Source organism: Atractosteus spatula, chromosome 8 (assembly GCF_055471065.1).
Source record: "Atractosteus spatula isolate fAtrSpa1 chromosome 8, fAtrSpa1.hap1, whole genome shotgun sequence".
Lineage (NCBI taxonomy): Eukaryota > Metazoa > Chordata > Actinopteri > Semionotiformes > Lepisosteidae > Atractosteus > Atractosteus spatula.
The window spans coordinates 39,198,996-39,225,438 of NC_142713.1; the positions used below are offsets into that span (position 1 = coordinate 39,198,996).

A 26,443-nucleotide genomic window follows, 5' to 3' on the forward strand; every position below is an offset into this window, starting at 1 on the left:
ACAATTCTATTTGTAATGACTGATTTTGACCTCATCGCAGGGCTATAAGTTGCTCCGAGAACCACACTTACCACTCTTCCAAAGGACTCATCATGTGATTACATTCCAGTAGGACAAGGCTGTTCCCCATGCTGCTTGTGTAACAGTTTTCCTGCAAGATGATAATGTGACAGTCATGGTGTGGGTGTCCTACTTGCCAGACGTAAGCTCCACTAAATATCTGTGTGATGAGCTGGGCAAGCACATGGCTTTAGAGATCAGACATCAAAGAACAAGCACCTGCTTGTCCAGGAAAGATATTGATGCCACCAGAAAGCTGCTGGAGCCTGGAGTTTGACTCCCCGTTGTGGATTCACGTTTCTAGCCTGTGACTTTCACAACACAACCCCTGTTGATTAATTCTTGTCGATGACAAAAGTTAATCAGCACGGATGAATTTCTTTATATCACATCTGTTGAATGAAATGCAGTGCACCTGCTACAAAAACGACTTTCATTTTTCAGATAACTCTGAGACATTGTTGCGGTTACAAGTGGTAAGTTTATTTTGATGCTCGGCATATCATGAGTCTTTTTAGTTCAAGGTTAAAACTGTGGTTAAAAAAGTAATAAATAGAGAACATACATGGCAAATATTACAAACAGAAGATATTTACAACCAAACCTAAACAATTCTTCATAGAACTCATTCTTTATTAGAAGAAAAACATTATTAATGATGTAATCCGTCTTTTTAGTTCATGTTTTAGCAATAGTTACAACTATAAACATCTGCCTGAGTGCTGAACACTACACCCAAACCAAGAGGATGTCATTCAGCCAATTCTTTATTTCATTCGATTGTATTTCATGTCTGTAGGAAAAGTCATTCAAAAATGTACAAAAACACTAATGTAACGGAGTTCTAACATCGCAAAAATGATCTTACACAATCTTTGTGAAGTTTTATGTGGGCTGTTCAAAAAGGCTGTACAACCTTTGTACTTACATGGTAAAATTTACAGCTGTAATACATAGGATAAGTTATGAAAAAGGAATAAAAAGGACAGTTGCAATAATGAAACATACTGATAAATATTTCACACAAGAGCTGTGATAGAAATAGCCTGTCAGGAGAGTATATAGGGGCATGAGACAACAAAGAAAAAGTTTATCTACCAATAATGTGGGCAAAACTTCAATTGAAACAGAACGTGTTACAGGAATATCAGGGTCATGGCTGTCCAGCATTAGTTTTGCTTAAAAGGCAGCATTTTATAAATTATATGGAAGTTTACTTAAAACTGAGAACAGAAGAGAGGCATTCCTTACACCACATTGTTGATGAATGGAACAAACCACTCAGTCATCTTGTTGAAGCCTGACCTTTTTTGAAAAATGCCTGGATGAGATCCATGGATTGATCACCTATTAACTATCAAATGTTGTACTGTAGATGGGCCAAATGGCCTTTTCTCATTTGTAATGTTTTCTTACATTTATAATTTTCAGTACTTCAAGCTTGAAATTACTGTACTAATGCAAGATTTTTAAACACCATCTTTGATTTTAATTTTTTTTTGCATATTTTAAAGTCTGTTTGAGTTACGTAGGCACTTTAATACCGTGTTCTGGTAATGAACAGCAAGAATAGTGTATACACTCAAACCATCCCTACACTTCTCACAAAAGACAAGTGATACTTCCTGCAACATGGCAGTGAAAATTAAACTGATCAAGAAGAAACAGTACAGAAAAGGTTAAGAGACCAATTCCCTTTGTATCTAATTTCTCCTTCTGTGTTTTTTAGACATCTTATAAAAAACTGCAAGCCCGCTCACAATGTCAAACATAGGTGTAAGAAATACGCATTTTCTTCTTTAATCATGTTCATAATTCTGCATTATTCCTTTCCAGGTGCTGGATATTTTCCCAGTGCTGGACGTTTACACCACTGGTGCTTTCATTACTGCCATAATCTCTCCACCAGAGCCGAGGGTCTCAGCATTCAACAGTACAACTTGTTTTCCTCTTCCAGAAAAAGACTTACATGTGCTTTTGGAAATTCTGTATATCTCTGGGACTCACCACCAGACAGAGCAGTTTGCTACTGTTCACTATTCTCATCCACCTGACACAGGACCTTTGCTTAAAACATGGATGTCTTGCATGAAAGCTATGACAACACAGAAGGAGGATAACCTGAAATCAAGGATCTGCCCTGATAATGTCCACAGCACTGCATGCCTGTAGCTCGGCCAGTCCTCTTGACAGTTAAAAGAATAAAAACTGAGAAAAGGGCTACAACAGTCTGTGAGCAGAGGTACAGTAGTCCGTGTTGCATCAGAGATGTCAATGCCAGGGGTCAGAGCGGTGCTGCATGTTGTATTTCTGCAGCTCTATCTGGTCCTTGATCTGATTGGTCAGGATCTGGGAGAGGAGGATCCCAACCAGCTGTGGGGGACAGAGAAAATACTATGAGTGATGCTGCCATTAGCAGCTGGTATTTCTTCCCTGGAACACAGCCAGCACTGCAAAGGAAAAGCACTGTGCCAATACTGTGTGCGAGATCATGTTCACAACTTCCTTGACAAATAATACAATTTCACCTCAAAAGGGCAATTTGTAATTGAACAAAATATAATTCAACATATATGCATTTTATACAAAGCCTCATTTAAGCTTTTATAAACACAGACCTGATAATAATAATTGCTTACACTTATACAGCACTTTTCTGGACACTCCACTCAAAGCGCTTTACAGGTAATGGGGACTCCCCCCCACCACCACCAATGTGCAGCCCCACCTGGATGATATGGCTGCAGTCAAAGTGTGCCAGTACATTCATTATTAGGGGGTTGTGATAGTTTCTAGGGGGATATTTGGCCAGGACACTGGGATAAACCCCTACTCTTTTCGGGAAATCCCCTGGGATTTTTAATGACCATGGAGTGTCAGAACCTCAGTTTTACGTCTTAACCAAAAGATGGCGCCATTCTTACAGAATAGTGTCCCCATCATTATACTGGGGCATTAGGGCCCACACAGACCACAGGCGAGAGCTCCCCACTGTTCCCACTAACACCTCTTTCAGCAGGAACCTTAACTTTCCCAGGAGGTCTCACATCCAGATACTGACCAGGCTCTCACCTGCTGAGCTTCAGTGAGTGAGCCAGTTGTGAATTGCAAGGTAATATAGCTGCTGGCAATATACTGATACTCAATTCTCAAACAGAAGCTTAAAGGCATTTTAAAATAGCAGCTAAGAAAATACAGAAGGCAGGCTTTAAAACATGTATTTATAGAAGAAAAATATATTGTTTTGCCATCATCGTGGACCAGTCAACTGGGATCGACTGGGAATTATATGGAAAATGCAGTTTTGCTTTAGAACGCCATTCTTGCACTGATTGTATTGTATGTCCGAGGCACGGGACCGAACAATGTGTGCTGTGGTGTCGGAAGAGAGATCCAACACCCTGAAGAACAAGCAGGAGTGAGGTGTACGCTGCTGGATGTTTGGGCCTTGACGCCAGCGGGTGCCTAGATAGCATAGGGCATCACCGCGCGAGGGAGCACACCTGTGGAATGGCGAGTCCCAGCGCTATGCCTCCCAGCAGGAACAGGTTGCTGTGGATCCAGTTCACCAGCTTGTCAATGCAGCCATTGGTGTGGATGAAGGCCTCCGCTTGCTGGTAGTTCAGGTCCTGCATCCCCTGGCCACACATGGTGTTGATCACCGCCTGCACCAGCAGGAGTACATGCATCAGTCTTCTTTCTCAGTTCAACAACACGGCCAACTGAGAGACAACAGGTTCTCAGACTGCACACATATTACCTGTTCTGGTCTGTCTCATTACTAATAATCGATAATTCCTTGCCATTTAGGTAGTGTTTTTGCAGGATCCTAAAACTTATATAGGAGACACATTTCATCCACCACTGAAGAGCAACATCCATCTGCGTGATGTGTAGCTGCCATTATGCATTAGCAACCCCAGGAAATCGCTTCACTAGTTAAATTGAGAGGGATTTGTAAATTGGCCAGACTGTCTGAATCCAGAGCAGAATCAATGCCAGACACCACCAATCTTACAATCAGTGCCATGGGATCTCTGATATCAAAAACAATCAAAACCCCAGTTTAACATCTCATCTGAAGAAAGGCCTCTCCCAAAGCACAGTGTCCCATGTGTTGCTACTGGCATTTGTTCGAAAAGTCTGGTCAAGAGGCAAGAGCGCCATCTACTGGGCCTTCAACACCACTTACAGCAGCAACCTAGTTCTCTTTAGAGGTCTCCCAACCCAGAACTAAGAACAAAAATAACCAGCCATACTGCTGAAAATGAACCCTTGAGCTCCTTAAGAGAGTAAAGTAGAGGAGTTTCTTGCCATATGTACATGTACAATTAAATACTTATTTGCACTGATCTCTTGGGACATATACAGTAAAACAGACAACACCACATAATGTAGACAGTACATTACGACATAATAAATGATAACAGAACAATAGTAGTAGTAGTAGAACTGGAAAAAAAACATGGTAGACCATGCAAAACATGTATAGTGCAGATATGCGTGGGGTCTGAGGCACTGCAGTTAACTGTTAAGGATGCGTACTGCAGTGGGATATAAGCTGTTCTTGAGCCTAGTGGTCCGTGCTTTGATAATATGGCACTGCTTGCCAGAGTGCAGGGAGGAGAACAGTTTGTGGCTGGGATGGTTGGGATCCTGAATGATGGATTGGGCTTTATTGTGACAGCGCATGGTGTGAATCTCACCGATTGATGGTAAATAACATCCTATAATCCTCTGTGCCGTTGCCACAACCCTTTGTAGTGCTTCTTTGTCATGCCTGGTAGTATTGCTGTACCACACAGTGACACACTAGTGAGGACACTTTCTAAGGTGCTGCGGTAAAGGTTCATGAGTAGCTGAGATTCTTGGATTAGCACCTGCCCAAACAAACAAGACAGGCCAAATTTGCTCTTGTGTTTGCAGTCTAATATGCCTGTATGTGTGTCTGTAGCCGCAGTGTGAAGTGGGAGAGAGGAGAGCCGTACCTCGCCCTCGGACATCAGACAGCAGGAGAAGGGCACAGAGCAGCGCTCCCGGCTGGGGTTCTCAGGGGTGCAGTTGAAGTACAGGTTCTGGGACCAGTCCTTGTATGAAACCGCACCACAGCAGCTGAACTGAAGAGGCACAGACAACAGAACACCGAACAGCAAAGCTGCATGATAGTCCAGTACTAAATACAAGTTTACGGTGAGCACGAGACAACTTGATTTTCACATTCAAGAACAGCGTGGCTCACGTGGGGGAGCACGCTACTTAATAACTTCCAAACACATTCGTACCTGTTCAAGCAGTGGCCTCATCCTTAATATGCTTTTACACTTCCATTCAAAACTCTAAGAATTTGTACTAATTCATATGGATTCCAATAATATGGAAGTATTTATCGGCTTTGGTAAATTTCCCAGGTACAAAAAAGTTTGCTCAGTCCTTGAGACTCTGATTGTCACAAGGATTGTCAATTTGTCAGTTTCTAGTGTCTATTGAGGTGTTATGCTCCTCTCTAATTTCCAGCATAGCTATAAAGAGGATGTGTTTGAACCTCTGTACGAATCATAGCCGACATGGCTAATGGTCCTCTCTACAGCTAACAGCTATTAATTTTCTATTTTCAATATTCCATATTCTCACTACTGCCACAATATTTAAAAAACAATTACATTATAACTGGTTTTATTTGGAGGAGCAAGTGACCAAGAGAGTTCAACTGGGAAGCTTACAGTATCTGAAAGCCTATGGTGGGTTGCTTTTGCCTCATCTTCAACGTTACTTCTGGGCTTCTCATTTGAGGGCATTTAAAACATTGTTTAATCCTTATGCATCAACCTCAAGGGGCTCAACTGAATTGGCAATAAATACACCAGTGAAGAATCGGGATCTATTTTCTTCTCCACAAAATCCACAGCTCATCTCACCTCCAATGGGACCAGTTATTACTATTTTGCTGGAAGTTTGGAGGAAAGTCTGAAGGTTTCTTGGCACCATTCCAAAGCTGCACAAAGTCTCTCCTGTATGGAACAATTTCCTTCTGTTAACTGACTCCCTGCTCTTTACCTTCTACCACTTTGAGAAATGTGGTATCTTTGATGATGACCATCACAGCACGTTCCAGGACTAAAAGAAAACATTCCTGCTCCATTTTTCTTAATGCCACCCCCCTTAGGCCTTCATACAGTGGGCTCTACCCTCCCATTCAGTCATTGACTTCATGGTCTCAAAAGCAGACACAGGAGAAGCAGTCTTGCATTTCGACAGCTTTTCTCTCGTGCAGGCAACTGTCCTCAGATACATCACTGTCCTATGGGGCGGAGAACTGGCCATGTTAGACATTTGGTAGATACTGACACGGACATTGTTGTGGAGAGTACGTTCCCTCTTTAAACAATTCAAGACCCCAGCAATTCAATTTTAAACTTGTGCACAAAATCAAAATATATTGGAGCATATTGATGCTTCCAGGAAAAAAATTAATCTTGGTCAGTTTTGCCACTGATGCACTCAGGATTCAACTGGCACATACCTTCATATATTCATGGGATATCATGATACAGGATTGCTTGTGTTCACACCTAATGCAAGAGTAGATCAATTCTGATTCACGGAATTCACTGTATAGAGAATCAGACCATGGTACAGTGGCCTGATTCTTCATTTACAGTTAAGGTAATCCCATGCTTGTATTGTTGGGATCTGTAACAGCAACAGAAGTCAGAAAGCACACCAATGGAATAACAATGCACTATTAATGTGCAGGGGCAGCGGCTGTTGTTTGTTGGCTCATCATGTGAAGCTGGGTGCAAATGCCACAAAATCAAACGTAGTTCCATTCAATCATAGGACTTGTGCTAGTGGGCCGAACCAAAGCACAGGAAGGACAGTACTGCATGGTACCAGTGCTAACACTATTGTTTTGGCCGGTGTCCTTTCAAAATCAGAAAATCTGTCAGGCCAGCCCCTACTGTTTAGGTTTACCATATTTCAGGTGTTCCCTTCTTGTGTTTGTTGGCATTTCTGTTAAAAATTCCAGGGGATGTTAAGAAATTCAAGAGATATCCTCCAGAGATCCATGGGCTACCCTGGTGTCTCCACTGGTAAAGACCCTTGTCTGAGTGCAGGCAGAGCTCTGTGATCACACGTTTGAGCCTGATTTGTCACTTTCCTCCAGCTGGTGCTGTGTTAAAAGTGGTTCGAAGGTGGGAGGGTCAGAGGAGTTGGTCTAAACATCCTCATTCTCCCCCACGAGCCATCACAGGGCTCATAGCTGTAAGCCCGGACAGCAAAAATGCACACTATATGAGTCCACATCAGGTGGATAAAAAATATATATAAACTCATTAAGAGATCTGTTTACTCAAAAATTACAAGTTTTTTTTTGTCTGTAGTCATTCAGATGGCGAAGCAGCATGGAGAAAGAGATCAGTTTAAGATAATCACAGTGGTGTTTCTTCCCTAGACTGATTTGTGATGTTATTAACAGATGCTGCAGGTCCCACTTACCTCTTTCTGACCGTAATCAATAAGGTTTTGCAGGTCCAGGTCATCCCGATAATGAACTATTGCATTGTTGATCACTTCAGTCACCTTCCCCCGTGCCTAAGAGGAAAAAAAAACAAGCTATTATTTTTAAAAGATATAATCTTATGGTATAATCCTAAAAATGATCACAATCCGAGTTGCTGAAAATCGGCTTCTCTGTGATTCAGTGTAATTCAGTTAACAAGTGAGATAAAAAGGCTTATGCCAGTTGTAATGACATTAGGTGAAGCACTGAGCAGCACTGCAATCCTTAATTTAGTCAAGATGTAATAATACAATAATACAAACGTAGACTTCAGTGTCAATTATATAATGGAAATCTAATCCTGGCTCTGGAGAGCTGGTGTGTCGGCAGCCTTATAGAAAATCTAGAACAGTTCTAGAAACTGCTCCAATTAAGCCAACAATGAGCTGATTTACCTCAAGTTGGAATAAACACCTGCAGAGTGGACAGCCCTATGGTAAGTGTACTTTTACAAGAATAAAGTATCTCCTTCTAGTACGCAGGCCATGTATATATGAGGGGCTGACAGTTTTGTGTTAATAACACAAGAAAGAGTAAAATACGAGCGGTTATTCATCCCTCTGGACTGATTCCAGAGCAGAAATATCTTTCTTTTGTAAAAAAAATGCTTCCAGTATTTTAAAAGAGGTCTAACTAGTACATTATGCCATTTGAAAATTACATTGTATTGATGTAAAAAGATGCATACAAAGTTTTTCTATAGGCCAAGCTGGTCAGACTGAAGGCCTCTCAATCTTGCTCACTGGAGAATTCTGTACCAACCAGCTCTTCAGGATCTTTATAACGAATGAGGCACTGTCTGCACTGAGAATGTGGCAATAGAGTGGACTGGAAGGGCTGCACTCTCTGTGGTAAGATTGCTCAACTTTCTCACAGTTGAATACAATGGCAGCTTTTTAAAGCGTGAAAATCGAACAGCAGGTGGCAGTAAGAAATGAGCCGAAAATCCCCCCCTTCTCTGAGAGGATACAGGAGAAACCAGATGCACCTCACATTTACTTCAGCCGCAGTGAAATTTGTCCAGAGATCATGTATATCTAGTTATGGCTACATTTCAAATAACTGTAAGCGAAGAACATTACAGATATCTCATAAACAAAAGATGTCAACTGAGGGAAGAATAATTTGTCTATTACGGCTTTTTTCTGCATGGGTGCTGATTAAGAAAGAATAACATTGTAAACCCATCCTGAAGAAAAACAATTATACAGTACAGGCATAATTGACCAAAGCATTTTAAGGTTTTTCATTTTTTTAAACAGATCTAAAATAAAAATCACATTGCTGTATATGCTTTCAAATACTTAAAAAAAATTAAAAATGAAAAAAAGTGAAAATTAAGAATTTCTGTGGCACTTGCTCTACTGGTTACAAAAGCTTGGTCAAATTATGACCTGATACAGCTGTGGTTAGAACAATGAGTTAAACTGTTCAACTGACAGCTTTTAAAGTCACTGGTCAATGAGTCAACCATCACATGTTCTGGAAACAACTTGTCCTCATGTCTAGTCCACTGCAGGATTGATTAATTAATTATAAATGAAGGATTAACAGTGACTATTAACTATTAACCGTTTCCCCCAATACTGCTGCCTCTTTTCATGCGAGGGTTGTGGGGGGTTAATGCTAAATAGCCTGGACAGTTAATGGGTCTATTTCTTTTAGCATAGTACCGCTTAACCACATTGCCCTGTAAAGCGCACACATGACCCACAGCAATGTCCTTTACAAAACAGAAACACTGTTTCACAGGCACACTTTTCACATTCAGTTTCTTTAATGGTTTACTTGCTCCAGCTGTATTATGCAGCAGGCTCTGACCCTGTGCTTTGACAGGCCTATTATGGAAAACAGCAGGTTTGTGCCTGACCTGCCCAGTAAGAGACAGAGGCCACATCACCACAGCCCTCGCAAAAGACGAGCGTTTTTCCTGAGGCCTGCAAAAATCTTGTGGCATCGATACAGGGACACCAGTCTCAAAGCAGGGGTTGGCCATTATACTGTATAAGGACCTTCAAAGCTTTGGGTGACACTGAGTGCCGAGACATTCACTTTTCCTTTGGGTCCGAATCATGAATTTCTGGTCAACCTAGTGAGAAAACAAGGAAGAAAAAACGTATTTCCAAAGGGAAATGTACTGTGCAAAGAGGGTATAAAGATTGGGAAGCTGATGGATGGCTCATTTCGAGCCACTGGTTTCTAACCTTATGAAGAGAGGGAGTGTTAAGAAGCTTCTTGTCCTAAAGAGGGAAGACAGCCCTTTCTGTAGGACCAGGAGCCTTTAAACTCAATAGAGTAGCGAGATTAATATTTCAAAGTGGAATGAAACAGCTTCACCCCTACTAATCTGCTTACAGAGGTAAGTATAAGGGGTACCTACCTTATCAGAGAAGACAAACCCCAGGATCCCGGCAGCCAGCTGCAGCAGGAAGATGATCGTCAGGCAGATGGAGAACTGCAGGAGGAGAGAGCCCATGACTCACACTCAGGCTGGGATAAACTCGGTCACATTCGACAAGTTCAATCAACAATGAGAAATGAACCCATGGCACTCAGCGTGCAGAAAGACAGCAAAAGCCACATACAGATTCAATGCATTAATAGCAAACAGGAACTTGCAACTGTCCAAGATAAGTAAAATAATTCAAAAACATTTTACACTCTGCTCCTGAGCAGTCTACAACTATTTAATCTAATTTAAGGCAAACAAAAAAAATAATACGATAAAATAAAGCAAAGCAGCTTGGCAAACAATTCGAATCATTCACCTGAGAGATACTTTATTTATGGGGCAACAAGACTAATAATTGTCAATGGAACATTAAGAGCTTTATGAGTCTAAAATGGTTGCTTGAATGTTCACAACTGTAAAGGGCAGTTATGGAACTGATGTCTTGTTTGTGAATTGTGGATATTGAGTGTAGACGTAACTTGAATTCAAAGCTTTTTTTGTGGTTGTACATTTATTTAATTTCTTCAGCATAATAACAAAGTACAAACAAAAACCAAACATTCACAAAATGTGTACACATATCATTATGCTCATTCACTCCTAATATTAAAACACCAAAGTAGCTTAATTCTCGAATGTATTTGAGAGCCTTGTCTTAGATACCCTAATTATAGTAAAAAGAACAGAATAAATTTACATTTCATAGTCAAAATCAAAGAATACAAAGGGTGGTATTCCATTTACGTACGTAGGTGAAAGAACGTTTAAATCTAAAAAAGTCATTCAGAAAGAGGACTGTGCTCTCAAGACAGTGCTTAGACTTGACCTTCTGAACTCACGGTCTGAAGGAGGCAGATGTTCTCTCTCAGGGAGCCGATGCAGCCGCAGAATGTGATCAGGAAGATTAATATTCCAATGATCATTAACAAGATGGCAGGGTCCACAGCAAGGCACGCCATAGCGGTTTCTGGGAGACCAGCAAACACAGAGGGTCAGTCACAGGCGCAGTCCAGAGATCTGAATGTTCACTTCCCCGTTTCCCGTAGAGTTTGGTAATGTTCCTACTGGCAACATGCTTTATAGTAAGTGGAACTTTTGTAATTCCAAGGAAGCAACTTAAAAAAAAATGCAGAAAATGAACTTTATAAATCACAGCATTTTAAAATAATTTTAATACATTTATAAACAGTAAAAACTGTTTCATGTCTTATTTTCAAAAGCACATGCACTCCTTGCCCAAAGAGTCCATACACATACACATAGGAGGTGTATTCACGTTTCGGTTTTCAATAGTAATCAATCAAACTATATAGATACTACACCTCAATTATCTACAAGAAATTTTAGTTCACATTGTATTTAACTTAGCTTCTGACAACGCAACAAAATGTTAGACCAGTCTCAGCTTGCATGTCTCTAATTAAAAAGAGTTAAAATTGTAAAACACACTAGCATGTACACAACAAACAAGCTCTATCCCAGAAATTTCCATAACAATGACCTGCAATGCCTTTTTCAACATGATTGTATTAAAACCATGTATATTCACCTCCATATACACTTCTACTGTAAAGCATAAAGCATCAAACATCCAAGAGCACTGTCACGGCCATTACTATCAACTTACCTTGTTAATACCATAATCTCTAAACAACCATGGCTAAATGTTCCAGGATTTTTTAATTTATGCCGCTCCTAGTAACTTAACGAAAATTTAGGTACTTTCAAACTATGAGGCAGAGAGTATATCTTGGTTCTGTGGTCAGTCTGTTCAAGCAGATTTGTTGAAAAACATAAGCTTGTGCTCACTTCCACTTGCCTACATATTTAAGGCTCGGACCCAGACTTCCCTTTGCATGTCTGTTTTGCATCCCTCATCCCTATCTACACCTCTGCAGCAGCTCCCTAGCTCATTCCTTGCAATAGTGTGGGGGGGGGGGTTGAGCAGCCTTATTCTCATGACTAGGCTCAGCTAGGCAAGACACCAAACACTCTCTACACTTTTCATTTCTCTATCGCATTTGTTAGGATCTAACCAGACTACTGAAATCATTGTGGGGAATGGGCATAGATTAAGAAAGCAAAGTAAGAACTTGACAGGTGGAAAGACTGCGAACAACTGAAAGGTACAATTCACACTCATGATCAAATGACTGTTCACACAAACATTTACTCTGGAGTCTTAATAGAACATGGAGTGATAACTTGAACCTCTCTGCAATTGTTTGAAATTGAAAAGGTGCTGAAACTAGAAGTGCATATTTTTAGCAAGAAATTTAAGAATGTTAAAATTAGACCGTCTAGACCTGACACTGTAGTTGTATTATGAGACATCTAGGAAGCCACATCAAGTATTCTACAAACAGTACATAATAAAAGAAAACTACTGTTAATATTGGTATTGTTGTATGTTGTGGCTGAATGAACACAAGGCTCTGATTATGAAATGATTGTTTTCTGACTAAAATAATGCCTCAAACATAACTGCCTTCCCATAGGTTTCATGCCGAGTAATTACCTATTCCAGTTTAAACAGTGAGGATTCAGAAAAAAAGTGCAATCAATCAATTAATAACTCTGCTTTTCTTGTTTGTTTGCAAAAAACTTTTCCACCAGAAATGGTGTTCTTGGAATTACCTAAGAGAAATCAGACAACACAGAAAAGAGATTACATACCTGCATGCTTCATTAATCTTGCATACACACCAACTGAAATCATTACCAATGAAATTACCTGTAGGAGAGAAATAAAAAGGAACAGCATTTGTTTTCTCCACAAAAATATCTAAGGAAATACAGGAAATGAGTAACAGACATGGCTTAAAAACACAGAGACAGTGTAAGAGCTCTTTGAAATCAGTCTTTGTCTTCATTGCCATATTTAAAAACCATAATGAAGGCCTTGCATCACCCTCCTGTGTCAATATGTCTGAGTACATACTACAGATCATCTATTATTCCTAGATGACCTAATTTGAACACTATTTCTATTTGGAAATCTAGGGGCAAACTTAAACAGATTATTTAGCATTCTTTATAGATTATAAAGCACTAAGCACTCCTTCCTCCATGTATCAGTTTTCAAGTTATCGCCATCCTCAATATTATTACCATTCTTGATGTTAGCTGTATGAACTCAATTGATTCATCAGGGGTTATGTTGGTATCGATTTATCCTCCTTTATCTAGATTCATGCAGTTATGCACTGCACAGACATAATTTTGTAAAAAAAGTGTTAAGAGCTTCTTCCAGAGACTTCTGTGGTGCAGTCACTTGAATAATCCAGATCAGAGTGGGTTCATTTAAATTACCCACAGCTAACTTCTACAGTAGATGTGCACCTTAGTCAATACTTTTTTGAAAAAGGTACCTATTCTCAGGTAGTGTAATTTACTATGAAAATCTGTTGGGTCCTTATCACAATAATTGCATCACGATAAAAATACTAAACTTAGTTTAAATTAATACTTCACCTCAGAATGTAAATGTGATGCCAAGTTCAAAACATTCTATGCACCCTGAAAGAGCATCTCATGAGCCTCTGAGATTCAAACACCCCACAATCACAAAACAAGTTGCAATGTGGGGTTTAATTTCTCATTTGGCTTTTGCAATCTGGCAGAAAATGATCACGCAGTTGTCAGTCATGTGGTTCATGCTATGAAAAAGAGCATAAGCTGAACTAGTGTGAGCCTGACTGCCCAGTGGAACAGTCAGCCCCCACACACTACATCTGCAGCTCCCACAAAGAAGCAGATCTCTTTACAGTGTGGAAACAAGAAGAAAATCCAGGGAAAAAAGCCTGTCACGTAAGAGACAGAATGGAAAGATACGTTCCATGTGCCCTTTCATAACTAGATACCTCACTGAAACATATTTCCACAACTGGTCAGAACATTGACCATTTCTTGGGTTGAGTACAGTAGGCAGTGAATTTCAGCAGGCATTAACAAATACTAACTTCACTAGATTCATGTGTCAGCCAATATGAATTCTCTTGGAAGCTCTGCAAGAAGCAAGTAAAAAGAGTGAATGTCTCTGGGGCTAATCTATATGACTGAGTGAAGACTTTTAAGTATGTAAAAACTTAATATGTCACTTAAATCATATCTTCAAGAAACAAATTTACAAATAATCTCCTTCAGAGGAACCTTCTGTCATTTTCCCTGAAAACCAGAAACCACTTCAAGCTGGAGTTCAGTTCCAATGAATACATTCCCAAGAGGTGCCAACTAGGAAAAGAATAACTGGAACTGGAACTGCAGGAAAATATAAGATAATAACTGGGGATTAATTTCAGGATGTACACTGTATTGTAAGTTCTAAATACACATTTATCCCCAGAAGACACTTACTGTACAAACCTCAATGTTTAGAAAATGAAAAGGTATTGTTTGTACTTAATGCTTGCATCACATGCCTAGACTAAAAGGCGGGGCGATTGGTTTAAGTCAAAAGGTAACAGGAACTTCAGAATTAAATATTTTGTATTCTGAACTTTCATTTCAAGAACAAGTGGTTTAGATAAAAAATACAGTGACCTACTTTCACCTGCAAGCTTAGTGTACCTACAGTACACATAAGGGCACTTTTATGGTATCAAAAGCAGCAGCAGCACTGGTTTTAATAGATCCATAACATGTGTTGGAGAAATTGTTCCCGCTTCCCCTTAAAAGACAGTCAAGAGTCCGTCTCAAAAGTTAAAAGAAGGTTTTATTTCATGCGCATGGGAGTGAAACACACAGAGATGCTCTGTGTATTTTTCTTAAAGTAATTAAATCTATCACACTTCCCTGTGCTTATCAGATTGGCAGTGTTGCAAAATCACACACATCTTCCTAATTCCCTATTTGCTAAAGATATAGAATTACATACAGTAGTAGCCCTTGTGCCCAGCATTCTTCCAATCCAGTTCAAACCAGTTCTAAATGTCCACCTTATAAAATATTGCAGCTTCAGCTGAAAAAGTGTGCACAAAAGTCATAGAGACCCACTCAACACAGGTAGAGAATTAGAACTGAGGATTTACTGTCTTTTCAGAATTAGTTGACTAAATCTTTGTGTCATCGACTCTCCAGTGTTCTCACACTTGTGGAAAGCAGATGACTTGTATAGATGCACCATACCATGGAAAAACAGAAGCATCCAGGAATCTGGAAATCATGTCATTTCAGACCAAACCAAAGTTTACTCACTAGTAACTAGCAGGATCTCTGGTTTCAGGGTATTGATTAAATTGCTGTGATGTGAGGCTCTCGATCAATGGCTCCCAAATCCATTCCACTGGGCTCCCCTTCTCAAATGGTTCTTGTTTTAGTGGAGTTCTGAATCTCAGCTAATTGATTTCACTTTTCTGTTTGAGGTAAAAACTTACATTTGCCTTTAGTTCTTAAAACACTGAAAGGGACTGATAACTGGTATCAACTCATTATTTTCAGAGTTTCAGAACTCCCCTCATTCAGGCCTGCTCAACTGAAATGTAACCAACCAGCTCACTAAAGTAGGGAAAATTTGTTTGATACATTAGAATTCCCACCTGAGTCTGTTCATTACAAAATGTTCACCTATTAAGGTTTTCTTTAGACAAAAATAAGGCAGCAAAGTCTTAAAGTTGAGGAGACTTAAAACATTTCTGTATATTGATGCTGTTGTAACAATACGCTCAAAGTTAGCTATTTCTAAAATCAAGATCATTTAAGACATCTAAACAAGAAAGCAGATCAGTTAATGGTGTAAATCAGTAACACTAATGACAAGCACAGCTGGAATGAAAACCAGCAGACACAGTGGTCCCCAAGGACCAGAGAAAATAGACGTCTGCACTCGCCATTTATACCAGGCAGGCCATGAATCTCTGAAAAGAACCTTTGAATACCGGAAGGAAATATGGATGAACTCGACAATCAAGACACAGAACTGATATTCAGGTCTGGTCCTGAAGGGTCATTGTGTCTTCTGGTTTTTATTCCAACCTGAACTCTTAATGACTCCACTGAAACAAGTTGTTCACTTAAATAGTCTCTCTCACCACTGCTTCCAGGTCTTCCCTCACTCACACTTCCAACTTACCTACAAATCCTGATGGAAAACAACCCTCCAGCACCAGAGCTGAACATCACTGATAATAAGGATTCACGACCGTGAGATAACAGCATTTTTTTCTCTATCAAGTTGCATTTGTCTTTGAGAAGAATGTTTTTCGAAACTTTAAAAATACCCTAAACAGTCCTGTTGAGCCATTGAGTAAAAACTCAAGAGACTGTGAATTTTGTCAGGAAGAGTGTGAAACAACACAGTAAAAAGTGCTAGAATAAAGCATAAAAAGAATAAATCTTCTCTTGAGTGAAAAAAGGGTTCCATTGTTCTTTTGCAAATGTAAAGTGTACTCCAAGAACCACCTGTAATTTTTTAACTTCATAAACTGCATCTGCTCTGAACCTATAGGTTCCAATGTGAACAGTTAATCTTTCTCTAAAAGAATGTATTAATAAAAAATAAATAAACAAAACAAATACTGCTTTATAGAAAGCCAATCACAATTCAGTTTGCTTGGAACCTGTAACCTGGCATTACAATTTCCTGCCTGGACAAGGTAACATATCAGAAAAAATAAGATGGACAGTCCAATTAAAGGATTTTCTGAATCAATAGTGTGTGCTTACTTGTCATGAACTGTTCCCCATCATTGTTTGCTTGCCTAATTTGATCTGAAAGTTTAGAAACAAATTTGACCATAACCATCCATCCATGTTCTAACTGCTTCATCCAATTCAAGGCTGTGAGCAAGGGGGCACGCTCCCCCTTTTACCATAACCTTTGAAAATCCATCACATCTCAAGTCCAGAATCCGTTAGAAAATCCCTTGACTTGCTCACACATGTAGCAAAAAATGTCTTTTCGAAAACCATTCGATTGTTTTTGATTGTGATCTATTTGGCCTGTAAAGGTAAACCCATGTCTGAACTAGACGATATCAAACCCTGGGGCCATTCGCCCAGTTACACAGCGCCTTACTAATTAGCCATTGCAACAAGTGAGCAGTTAAAAAATAATCCATGGGGTTTGGAACATAAAAATATGAAAACCAATCTCAAAGAGTGGAAGACGTAAATGCCTGTCCTTTCCAAGGAACATGTGTGAACAGGATGATACTGCCCATGGCCTATTAAAGGCAGTGCAACATCAGTCATACAGCTGTCATCCCCTTACTTGCATGATGACTAACTGAAGAGAGACACTACCGGAACATTCTGGATTTTCACCAGTTGTTTGTACCAGACGTTCCTCAATGGGCAGCCAAAGAGCCAGTTACCCTGAACGGGCACAATAAAAGTAATCATGTGAAATCTTTGTCCATTCTCAGATTGATAAAGCATACGATCAATTTTAAATCTTTGCAGACAGATGTACATGAGTTGCACTATCTATGATGGTTAAATTATTAGCAGCTGGTACACAAAAAGAAACATCTTGCTAGGACCAAAGAAAACAACTGGGTATTCTCAAAAGGTGTTGCCTGACCAGAAGACACAGGTGGAAACTATATAGAAAGTACCAGAAGTGCCAGAACAGGAGGCACGTCTCTACCCAAATGGTTGCTGCAGTATGGAACATGCCACCCAGCCATATTGTTGAAGATGATCCTTGGATCATTTAACTACCAAATGGGCTCAATGGACTGAGAGACCTACTCTCTTTTGTAACCTCACTTATGTTCTAATGTTTCTGTAACAATAAGGCTGGGACAATAATAGTCACATCACCACATTTCTTTTAATAAATACAGCCAGCAAAGTATTTTCCTTTGGTAAGTAAACCAGAAAGACACTGAAGCAGTGGCTGTTTATTACTGGATACTGGCTGAAAACTACTGGCTTTTTACGCATCTCAACACACTGTTCAGAAAGCCTCACACTAACTATTTCTCTGCGTCTGGGAAAGCCCAGTGTTACCCACCATTAACCAACCTTCATTAAAACTAAATACTCTGTTATGGTCCAAAGATTTTAATAAGAAATCCCCTTATTGAGTCTTCAGAGTCCTATATGAAACTGCAGAGTACGAATATGATACAAAAACATTTCATCCTGATGTCTTGTTTAACTCAAAAGTTCATTCCGATTTTCCCTCCAAGCTAAACTACTGTATGTCTTTATGGAAAAATCAATACTGAAAACTTGTGATCTTAGTAGATTAAAAGCAGTATCTCAATATGCTCCAGACAGGGTGGGTAGTCACAAAAGCTCTTTTTTATGCATTGTGCAAAGACCACAGAGCACTTCAGATCTTGTGCACTTTCCATTTACTAACTCCCAGTACTGTGCATATTCCTTTCATTGTTTGTCAAATACATATCAAATCTCAGCTGGGTGAAAATACATGTTCACTCTCCTGCATTCCTGGACCAGCCCACAGACTGGAGAAAACGGTCTCTGTCAGTATTGCACAAGACCACACACTAAACATCTGTTGCAAAGATAACTCTTCTTCGTACCACAGAAGAAATTAGACCAGGGATTCCCAATCCTGGACCTGGATCCACACACCTGCTGGGTTTCATTGTAGCTGAGATCTTTACTCTTTATTCACACAAGTCCTTACCCGTGTACAAACAGGTTGCATGGTTTAAACCCTTCCAAGTGCTTATCTACTCAAAGATCAGAGCTCCCATATTACTGATATAATGCTAGTTTTTCCTCATCTTACATTTTTGGAAACCAAAAAGGAAGAGTTCAAATTAAACCCATAACTTGGTCTGTTTAGGGTTCAATTATTTAAGCACTTGGGTGGAACAAAACCAGTGGGAGTGGGAGCCCTGGATTAGGCAGAGCAGGGAAGGGAAATGGACTTATTGCTGTAAGAATGAGTAGTGACTTTGAGTAGGGCTTTGGACTTGTAAGGGAAAGGTTGTGGGTTCAATTTCCAGCCATGTCACTGATAATAATTATAATAATAACAATTGCTTACACTTATATAGCGCTTTTCTGGACACTCCACTCAAAGCGCTTTACAGGTAATGGGGTCTCCCCTCCACCACCACCAATGTGCAGCATCCACCTGGATGATGCGACGGCAGCCATAGTGCGCCAGAACGCTCACCACACATCATCATCACACATGATGTCATAACCTTGAGCAAGATGCACAGCGTGTTCCTGTGTGGGCAGTGGGATTCAAGATGAGCTGCTTTTTAAGGAGAATTAAATAGCTTTTAGCCGTGCATGCAGATGACACACAAAGAAAGTGCCTTTAATTCACGTGTTTCAAACTTCTGAAAGGTTTACATTTAAGAGGACACAAAAAAATAGAGAGATCTGATTTTCTGCAAGAATGGGATAGAGCAAGTTTCTCCCAGACTCACACACACACAAGCACTTTGCAAGCCTATATCTCTCCCTAATCCTTTCTTTGATTAACCAAATTGTTTTCAGAAAGTGAAGTGGATTGAGGTCACATTCCCTAGCTTGATATCCACATTGTGTGTTGTTTTTGTTTTTATTTAATCAGGCACCCGAGTACAACAATAGGTGACAATTCAACAGTAAGAATAAAAATAATTACAATATCCCTAAAGCTTCTTAGAGATCATACGCTTTAATACTTTGTAACTCAATACAACAGTGTTCTTTCTTCTGTACTATTTACATAGTACTGTAAATAGTGCAGGAAGGTCAAAAGAGCAACAGAACTTCCCAAGGTTACCACTTCATTCAGCTTGTGAATCGGTTTCTCACTGCTGTGTAGCGGGGCTCCTGGCATATAATGGTTCCCATGTGTCACCCAGTTCACTGCTGCACTTCAGTGGTGAATGAAGTGGTTCCTCCCAAAGCACCCTGGGATGAAAATCACTAAATGAAAGCAACTATGTCATACTCTCGGTTCTGCATCACCAAGTAAACCCTTCAGTTTTTCTGTTCAGGCATGGAAGCACTGGACCCAAGGTGTTTTCCCTTTTGAACCAGTTTTCTTGCAGTTATAGATCCCTTCAGATCTACATTTCTACAGGATTCGGGATCTTTGAAGGCAGACCCAGCACTGATTATTTGCCTTTCAGCATTCTCTCGCTACGGGTATCAGATTCAGTGTGTTGACATAAAGGATGGTTATTTGGACGTCTTGGGACTTTTCACACTTTTCCTCCACATTTAAAATGTATTTCACAACAGCAGTTGAAGACATAGGAACCCCCCACAATTATGCTTTATAGAAAACCTCTGCTTCATTTTTTTACTGTGGGCACTCCCTTGAAAACAGCTGACATGTCAGACAGCAGAATGTTGTCATAGAAACCAACTGGAATGCACTTGCCAAGTTAACCCCTCTCTACACGCCTCACTCATAGAGGTGATATTTGCAAGTGCTGACAATGAGCTGTAGGTGTTTGAACACCACTTGTCTGTGCATGACTATGATGAGAGGAAAAAACCTTTCACTGCAAATAATGTGCCCACAGGCAAGATCTAAAGTATTGCATATCAAAACAACCATTCATTTTAACAACCAGGGGCCTTTTATATGACTGAAACTGAGAAGTATTTAGCTAGACAGACCTCAAGAAATCCAAACTAGCAATATTAAGAAATATTCTGTGCAATAATCTTTTGCTAGGTGACCAATGAAAAACGGCCAATGCTTTCTGTAGATGTAGCATTGTTGAATTGCAGTCTTTTCAGAGGTGGTTTCTTATAGTCACCACATAACCTTTTATAGACTTCAGTATTATCTGTCTAATTTCCCCATATAATTCCCTGTGTTTTACATTAACAAGAACTCTAAATCAATGAGCCTAACCCCACAAGCAATGGGTGCAAGGCAGGATACATCCTGGATGGGATACCAGTCCATCACAGGGCACATACAGACATAACCACAGACATGCACAACCTCACACCAGGGCCAATTTTCCCAGAAGCCCATTAACCAGCAGGTCTTTGGACGGTAGGAGGAAACGTGAGCACCCAGAGGAAACCCACATGAAGACAGAGAGACCATACAAACTCCACGCAGATGGGAAACCAGGTCTGGAACTGAACCCAGGTACCCAGCACTGCGAGGCAGCAATGCTAACCCCTGCACAGTCCAACCAATGAATATATGATGAATATATGGGGTCCAATATATGACCCTAGCAGGCAGAAGAGTTACAGTAGATGCTTAATGAATACAAACTCTCATTTCTTTAGTGAAACTGTCAACTAGATTTTATTATTTTAACTCTGTGAAAAGCAGAACAAAACAAAAACACTTCCTTCTACCACTAATGATATTCCCATCCACACTTCCACCCAAAAGACTTTCCGGCCAAGACTTAAGATGGCTGTTATCATGATTGTACAGCACCTCTATTTGACCCCGTCAGCTGCCGCACTTCCTGCTGCCACTGTTTCCTTTCCCCCTTCCCAGGCAGTCAGGATTCAAGCTCCATATGAACATTACTGAGGCCGGATGGGATGCAGAAAAGGCTTCATTACAGGAACACTTGATGCATGTTCCCATCTAGAAGGAGGACTGGCTCAGTAGAGAGACGCTCTGCACCTGTGCTGTCCAGGACAGACTGACTCTTGGGATAGACAAGAATTTCTTCAGTGTCAGCACAGTATCACAGGCAGCCCTGTGAAATTAACTCCTTCTCTGCTTCTGGGTTTATGTCAGAACCAGTTATATCCCTGCTTCCAGACAGCTTGAGCAGAATGTTCATTCGAATCCCCTTCAATCACTATAATGTGGGGGGGGGGGGGGGTTCCACTTGTTTACTCAGACATACCCACCATGCTCTGTCAGGATAAATGAATCCCCATGAGGGAGGAGCACAATTGCAGGGGAAAGTAGAAAAAGAAAATGTTTTGGCTTTTGAAGGGAGAGAGAGGAAGGTAGCAGGGATATAAAGCACAGGAGGAGACAAGACGGAGCAGACAAGAATGCTGCATCCTTTCAGCTGCTGTCTTTAGTTCTTTTCTCCTTTATATCCCTGCTACCTTCCTCTTTCTCCCACAAGCCTGAATATGGTTCAAAGGATGAAAGACTTTCTTCTCTCTACTTTCCAGTGTGGAATTAACCTTTATTCGTTACTTTGCAGCTATCCTCTGGAGCAATTTCAGATAGAGCAAGGAAAGTAAATTTCAGTTGATATATCGTAGGTAGTACTGCAACATAAATATCCTAGGGAGCTCGGATACAACACCGGCTTATTCCCAGGGAATTGCAGCAGTAAACATGAAGGACCATCTAGCCCTGAACAATATACCTGTCTATGCAGTTTCAATCTATTTCACATTTAAAAACAAAAGCTCAAATCAAGATTAACCTGCTGGCATTTGCTCTAGCTGAGTTCTGAATTACAATACTGAATGCTTCATTGACCCAATAATGGGCTTAATTTGAACTGGTTTTCAGTTCCTAAATGTGCTGGAGACTTAAGAAACCCAAGTAACCTCCAAGTTTTGAGCAGAGAAAAGCACTTGCAATTTCTTTGTTCAATTAAAGATTCAATTAAGTCTTTCTAGTTCTGCTGAAAAGAAAATTGCCAGATGCCTTTAGCTTCCATTAAATGCTACTGTGCCTTTAAATTGCACAGAAGACAAGATCAAATGCCTTCACGTTTTATGGGACTGTGGATCCACTGCATCATTCTCGAGTTCATCACTTCTACTTCAGTATTCAAGTCAAGACAAGGCAATTTCTGTATGATTTTGGAAAATCAAGTCTTTCTTCTTCAAACCAGACTAAACCCTTCAAGGGTCAAATAGTGCACAACTAAGAATGGTGCGTAATTGTGATAACGAATACATCAGAACTTGATATTTCAGCGTGGCTCAATTTATAAAAGCTTTTCTTCCCCATTACAAAGTAGATCAACAGAAACCCTCTTTAGGCGGCTATCCACAAAGCGCAGCGCAAGCTCTTCCTGTGAATAAACGAAACCCAGGCTGCTAAGCAACAGGGAGCTTTAAAAAGAGTTGGGCAAGACGTTTAGCATATAAAACACAGCCTGTGAAGTAACAAAACAAAAATACATTATTTTTGTAGTAAATTAATATTGGAAGTTTTGCTTTTCACTGGCTTCAATGTTCCTAATAATTTGTTGGCAGCGACAACACAAACTTCATCAGATTCGAAAACTACCTGAAAACACATTTTTCATGACACCCATTAATAAAATCTGCCCTTTACATTTGATATGTAGTAATTTACAACTGTTACTACTGACGTTTGCAATAAGTATCATACTTTTCAGCTCAAATCTGAGCGCTTATTGCCTTTTCAGAAATTGATTTGGGAGATAAAAAATGTCCCGATCCTTTCTGTGGAAAACATACAGTATAACAAAAACTAAAGGCAAATGTTCGGATAACACATTTGAGGGCAGCGACGGATGTTCACAACCGATAAAGTTAAGACCCCGACGCAACCCTGTAAGATGTTACACAGGCATTAAACACAGGTATAAACGTACACGGTTATGCCCCTTTCAAATCTCCAAACTAGCTGAGATAATTTGCTAATTAAACTTTGCATACAGTTCAGCGTGAATCAGGCCTACACTTAGACTAATACCATACAATGTTTTCAACTCATCACCATTTTAAACACCCAAAGATAAGGTACCAGATCTGCTGTGGTATCATAATTAACTTTCCTTTTTAAAATGTAGTTTAATATGTTCACAATAAAAAACACGTGAAAGCTCTACTCCCTACTTTTGTAGAAGGTTGGAGTTCATGAACTTGTTGCTCAGTGTTCACGATTTCACAGCCGGTTGCTTTGCTATAACCACTCGGTTAATCATTATTTGGAAGTTGTTCCTTATTCCCTAATAATTTGTTTAAACTCAAAATGACCTTTACTAGGAGTGCTTCAAAGTACGTTGTCTAAATACACTTTAAGTATGTACAGACGATTACGTATAGTAATTTAACAGACATTTAATACCTTCACTGAAAAATATGCCCTACTTGTAAATAAAAAAATCAAAAGATGCATCGTTTTACGGTGCATTGAAACAATCCTGTACTTCATAACACAGTAATACAAAGATTTGGTTGAGTGAACTAATTTTTCACGCTATATATAATGACCTATTTTTTTTTACAATTACCAACGACGAAAACGAAAAAAGATGACGTTGTCGCACGTCTACATGTTCTACTATGCCCGAAATGATACAGTTAGAAACAGAAATAGCGATTGTTCATATGCTCATCAGGCGAACGGTCACTCGATATTGGTACTAATCATCATGTCGGTAAATCGCCCGAAAAACCCTGAACTTTAGTTATTTTACTTATGACATTCGCGTGACTTTTTGGAAATCCCTGAGATTCTGCTGGCCCTCCAACAACACAGAAAATGCAACAGTGGTTTGACGAGACGAGATCAAACAATAACAGTCTGGGGGCTTTCCCTTTAAATGCGTGTATTCTAGACAAACAAGTAACAAAAAGAAACTTACCCAAAACATCATGTTAAAAATAAAAAGCAAATATTTAACTACCCGGCTGACAAAAGTAAAATCTTCTTTGTAGGTATCTATGCGTCTCCTTCCCATGTTTTATACCGGTACAGTATTTCAAGCACCAGTAGTGTCCAACCTCTCCTTCCACTGCCTACAGTTCAAGGTACAAGATTCGTGATTCAGTTACTCGGTTGATCTGCCCTTACTTTCCCTGACAGACGTACATTTCTGCGTAATAATACAAGCGTATACAACAATCGAGATTCACGGGGGGAAAAAAATTCGGAAATGATCTTCACATGCTCCACGCTTCCTTATTGAGTCAACCTTCACAAGCAACTTGGTAAAAAAAAATGTTTCGGCTTTGATTCGGAAAGCACACGCCTTGAGGCCAATGCAAGAGAGTGAAAAGCACGGCGGCCAATCCCGTCCGAGTCTCTCTTCCGGCGCTCTCCAGAAGGGAACACCTGTTTAGAGGTGGGAGTGTCCGCAAGTCGACGAGAGCGATTTTACATCACCGGTTATCGCGACTGAATACTTTGTGTCGCGCATTTTCCCTTTTCCCGACCAGTTAGCGATTCTGAATCTGAGCCTGTTCTGTCATGGGGTAGAGGAAGATACGGAGTTCAGTGTACAGTGTTCGATTTAAAAATTCGCAGTCGCAATCCGAGCATTTACGATCACGCTCAAGATTAATTTTAAAGGTTTGTATTTAAAGAAACTGAATTATTTTAATGATAAATCTTGAACCTATTCAAATTGTCTTAATACAATATAAATTTACATTAAAACCAATGTTTTTTTCAGAAAGATTCTGGATTGCAACAGTGCATGCTCTAAGCTTATTAAGCTTTATTTTTGGTATTGTCATTTTCGTTCAGTTCTAAGGTTCTGACTGATGAATTAAATAAAAAAAATATTTTATTTAGTCTAAAAGCCTGTATTTAGCTCCACAATGAACCTTGGCATGTCTGGCAACAGCTGGGCTTGAGTCTGCTACACAACGTTAATGTAAAAGAAAAATTTAGCATGAAAATGAGGGAACAAAAGAGACAAAGCGTATACAATAACATAGAATTGTGCATATTTCACCCTTCTAAATAGCCCCCACGCTGCAACATGGCTGTCTTCACATACTGTATGTGGATCGGTGGACTGGTTTTAACTTTGTTTCTACTGTACCGGAAATGCTGCGTGGTGAGGCACTACTGTTTTTACAAAAAGCTGAGAAGACGAGACGCTTTTTTCTGCAAGACTGTAATATATCCAATAACCCATTTTTCACACCCCTCAGAGACCAGATATGCTTTCAAAGGAGATGCTAGAGACTGGAAGAGAACAATTAATTTGCTAATTTCTTAGTCAATTAACACTGACTCTAAGCACTTTTTAAGCAGCCGCAAGGTTCTTACAATTCCCCACATGCTCACATAAACCGCATTTTAGCTCAGCTTTAAGAGTATTGCTGCAGCACAGACTGGCGCACCAAAGACACTGCGAAGAGCAAAGAAACGAAAAGTAGCAGTAGCAAAGGGACAAGAAAAAGGCAGGACTGAGACAATTATTAAAAAGAACGTGAAGCTAAAAATAAACATGTCTAATTCACGTAAAAAAATGTTCGAGAGTTATATGGTATAAAAGATGATTCAGACTCTTTTCCGGGTCCCTTTAAAAACAAGAAAGTGTTCAATCTGTTCGGAGTCGCGGCAAATTCGTGCAGGTGCGTCAGTCCTGGAAGCTGTCGTGTCTCTCCTCCGCCCGTCTCTCTCGGTGAGGTGAAACTCCTGAGCCTGTGTCACCTGGCCCCCCTCAGCGATCTCCCCTGGGCGCGGTGGGCTGACACCGAGGGGTCACGGCGAAACAATAACTCCCTTTTTAGCGAACAGAGCCGCCTCTGTGAAACAGTTCTGCCTTTGA

General features: G+C 40.0%; 1 protein-coding gene across 3 annotated transcripts; it reads right to left on the minus strand.

Moving 5' to 3' along the window:
* Positions 1 to 521: 521 nt before the first annotated feature.
* On the minus strand, positions 522 to 24,922 carry tspan33a (tetraspanin 33a). Of its 3 annotated transcripts, none has more exons than XM_088923211.1 (8): positions 24,524 to 24,922; positions 12,750 to 12,807; positions 10,913 to 11,040; positions 10,002 to 10,076; positions 7,558 to 7,653; positions 5,049 to 5,177; positions 3,564 to 3,725; positions 522 to 2,433 (listed from the first exon to the last, which is right to left on the minus strand). In XM_088923211.1, exons 1-8 carry the CDS (start codon positions 24,617 to 24,619, stop codon positions 2,332 to 2,334), a joined length of 846 nt encoding a protein of 281 aa, XP_088779337.1. In that variant the 5' UTR covers positions 24,620 to 24,922; the 3' UTR covers positions 522 to 2,331. The 3 variants fall into 3 exon arrangements, with proteins under 3 accessions (XP_088779337.1, XP_088779338.1, XP_088779339.1); XM_088923212.1 differs by having other exon boundaries at positions 10,913 to 11,188; positions 24,524 to 24,861; XM_088923213.1 differs by lacking the exons at positions 12,750 to 12,807; positions 24,524 to 24,922 and adding an exon at positions 12,808 to 12,826.
* Positions 24,923 to 26,443: the final 1,521 nt, after the last annotated feature.

Coding starts and splice junctions, on each gene's coding strand:
- tspan33a (XM_088923211.1), bottom strand. CDS start 24,619: ATGGGAAGGAGACGCATAGATACCTACAAAGAAGATTTTACTTTTGTC. Junction 7,654..10,001: donor GGTTTGTCTTCTCTGATAAG/GTAGGTACCCCT, acceptor TTTTCCTCTTAG/GCACGGGGGAAGGTGACTGA. Junction 5,178..7,557: donor TTGATTACGGTCAGAAAGAG/GTAAGTGGGACC, acceptor GTGCCTCTTCAG/TTCAGCTGCTGTGGTGCGGT.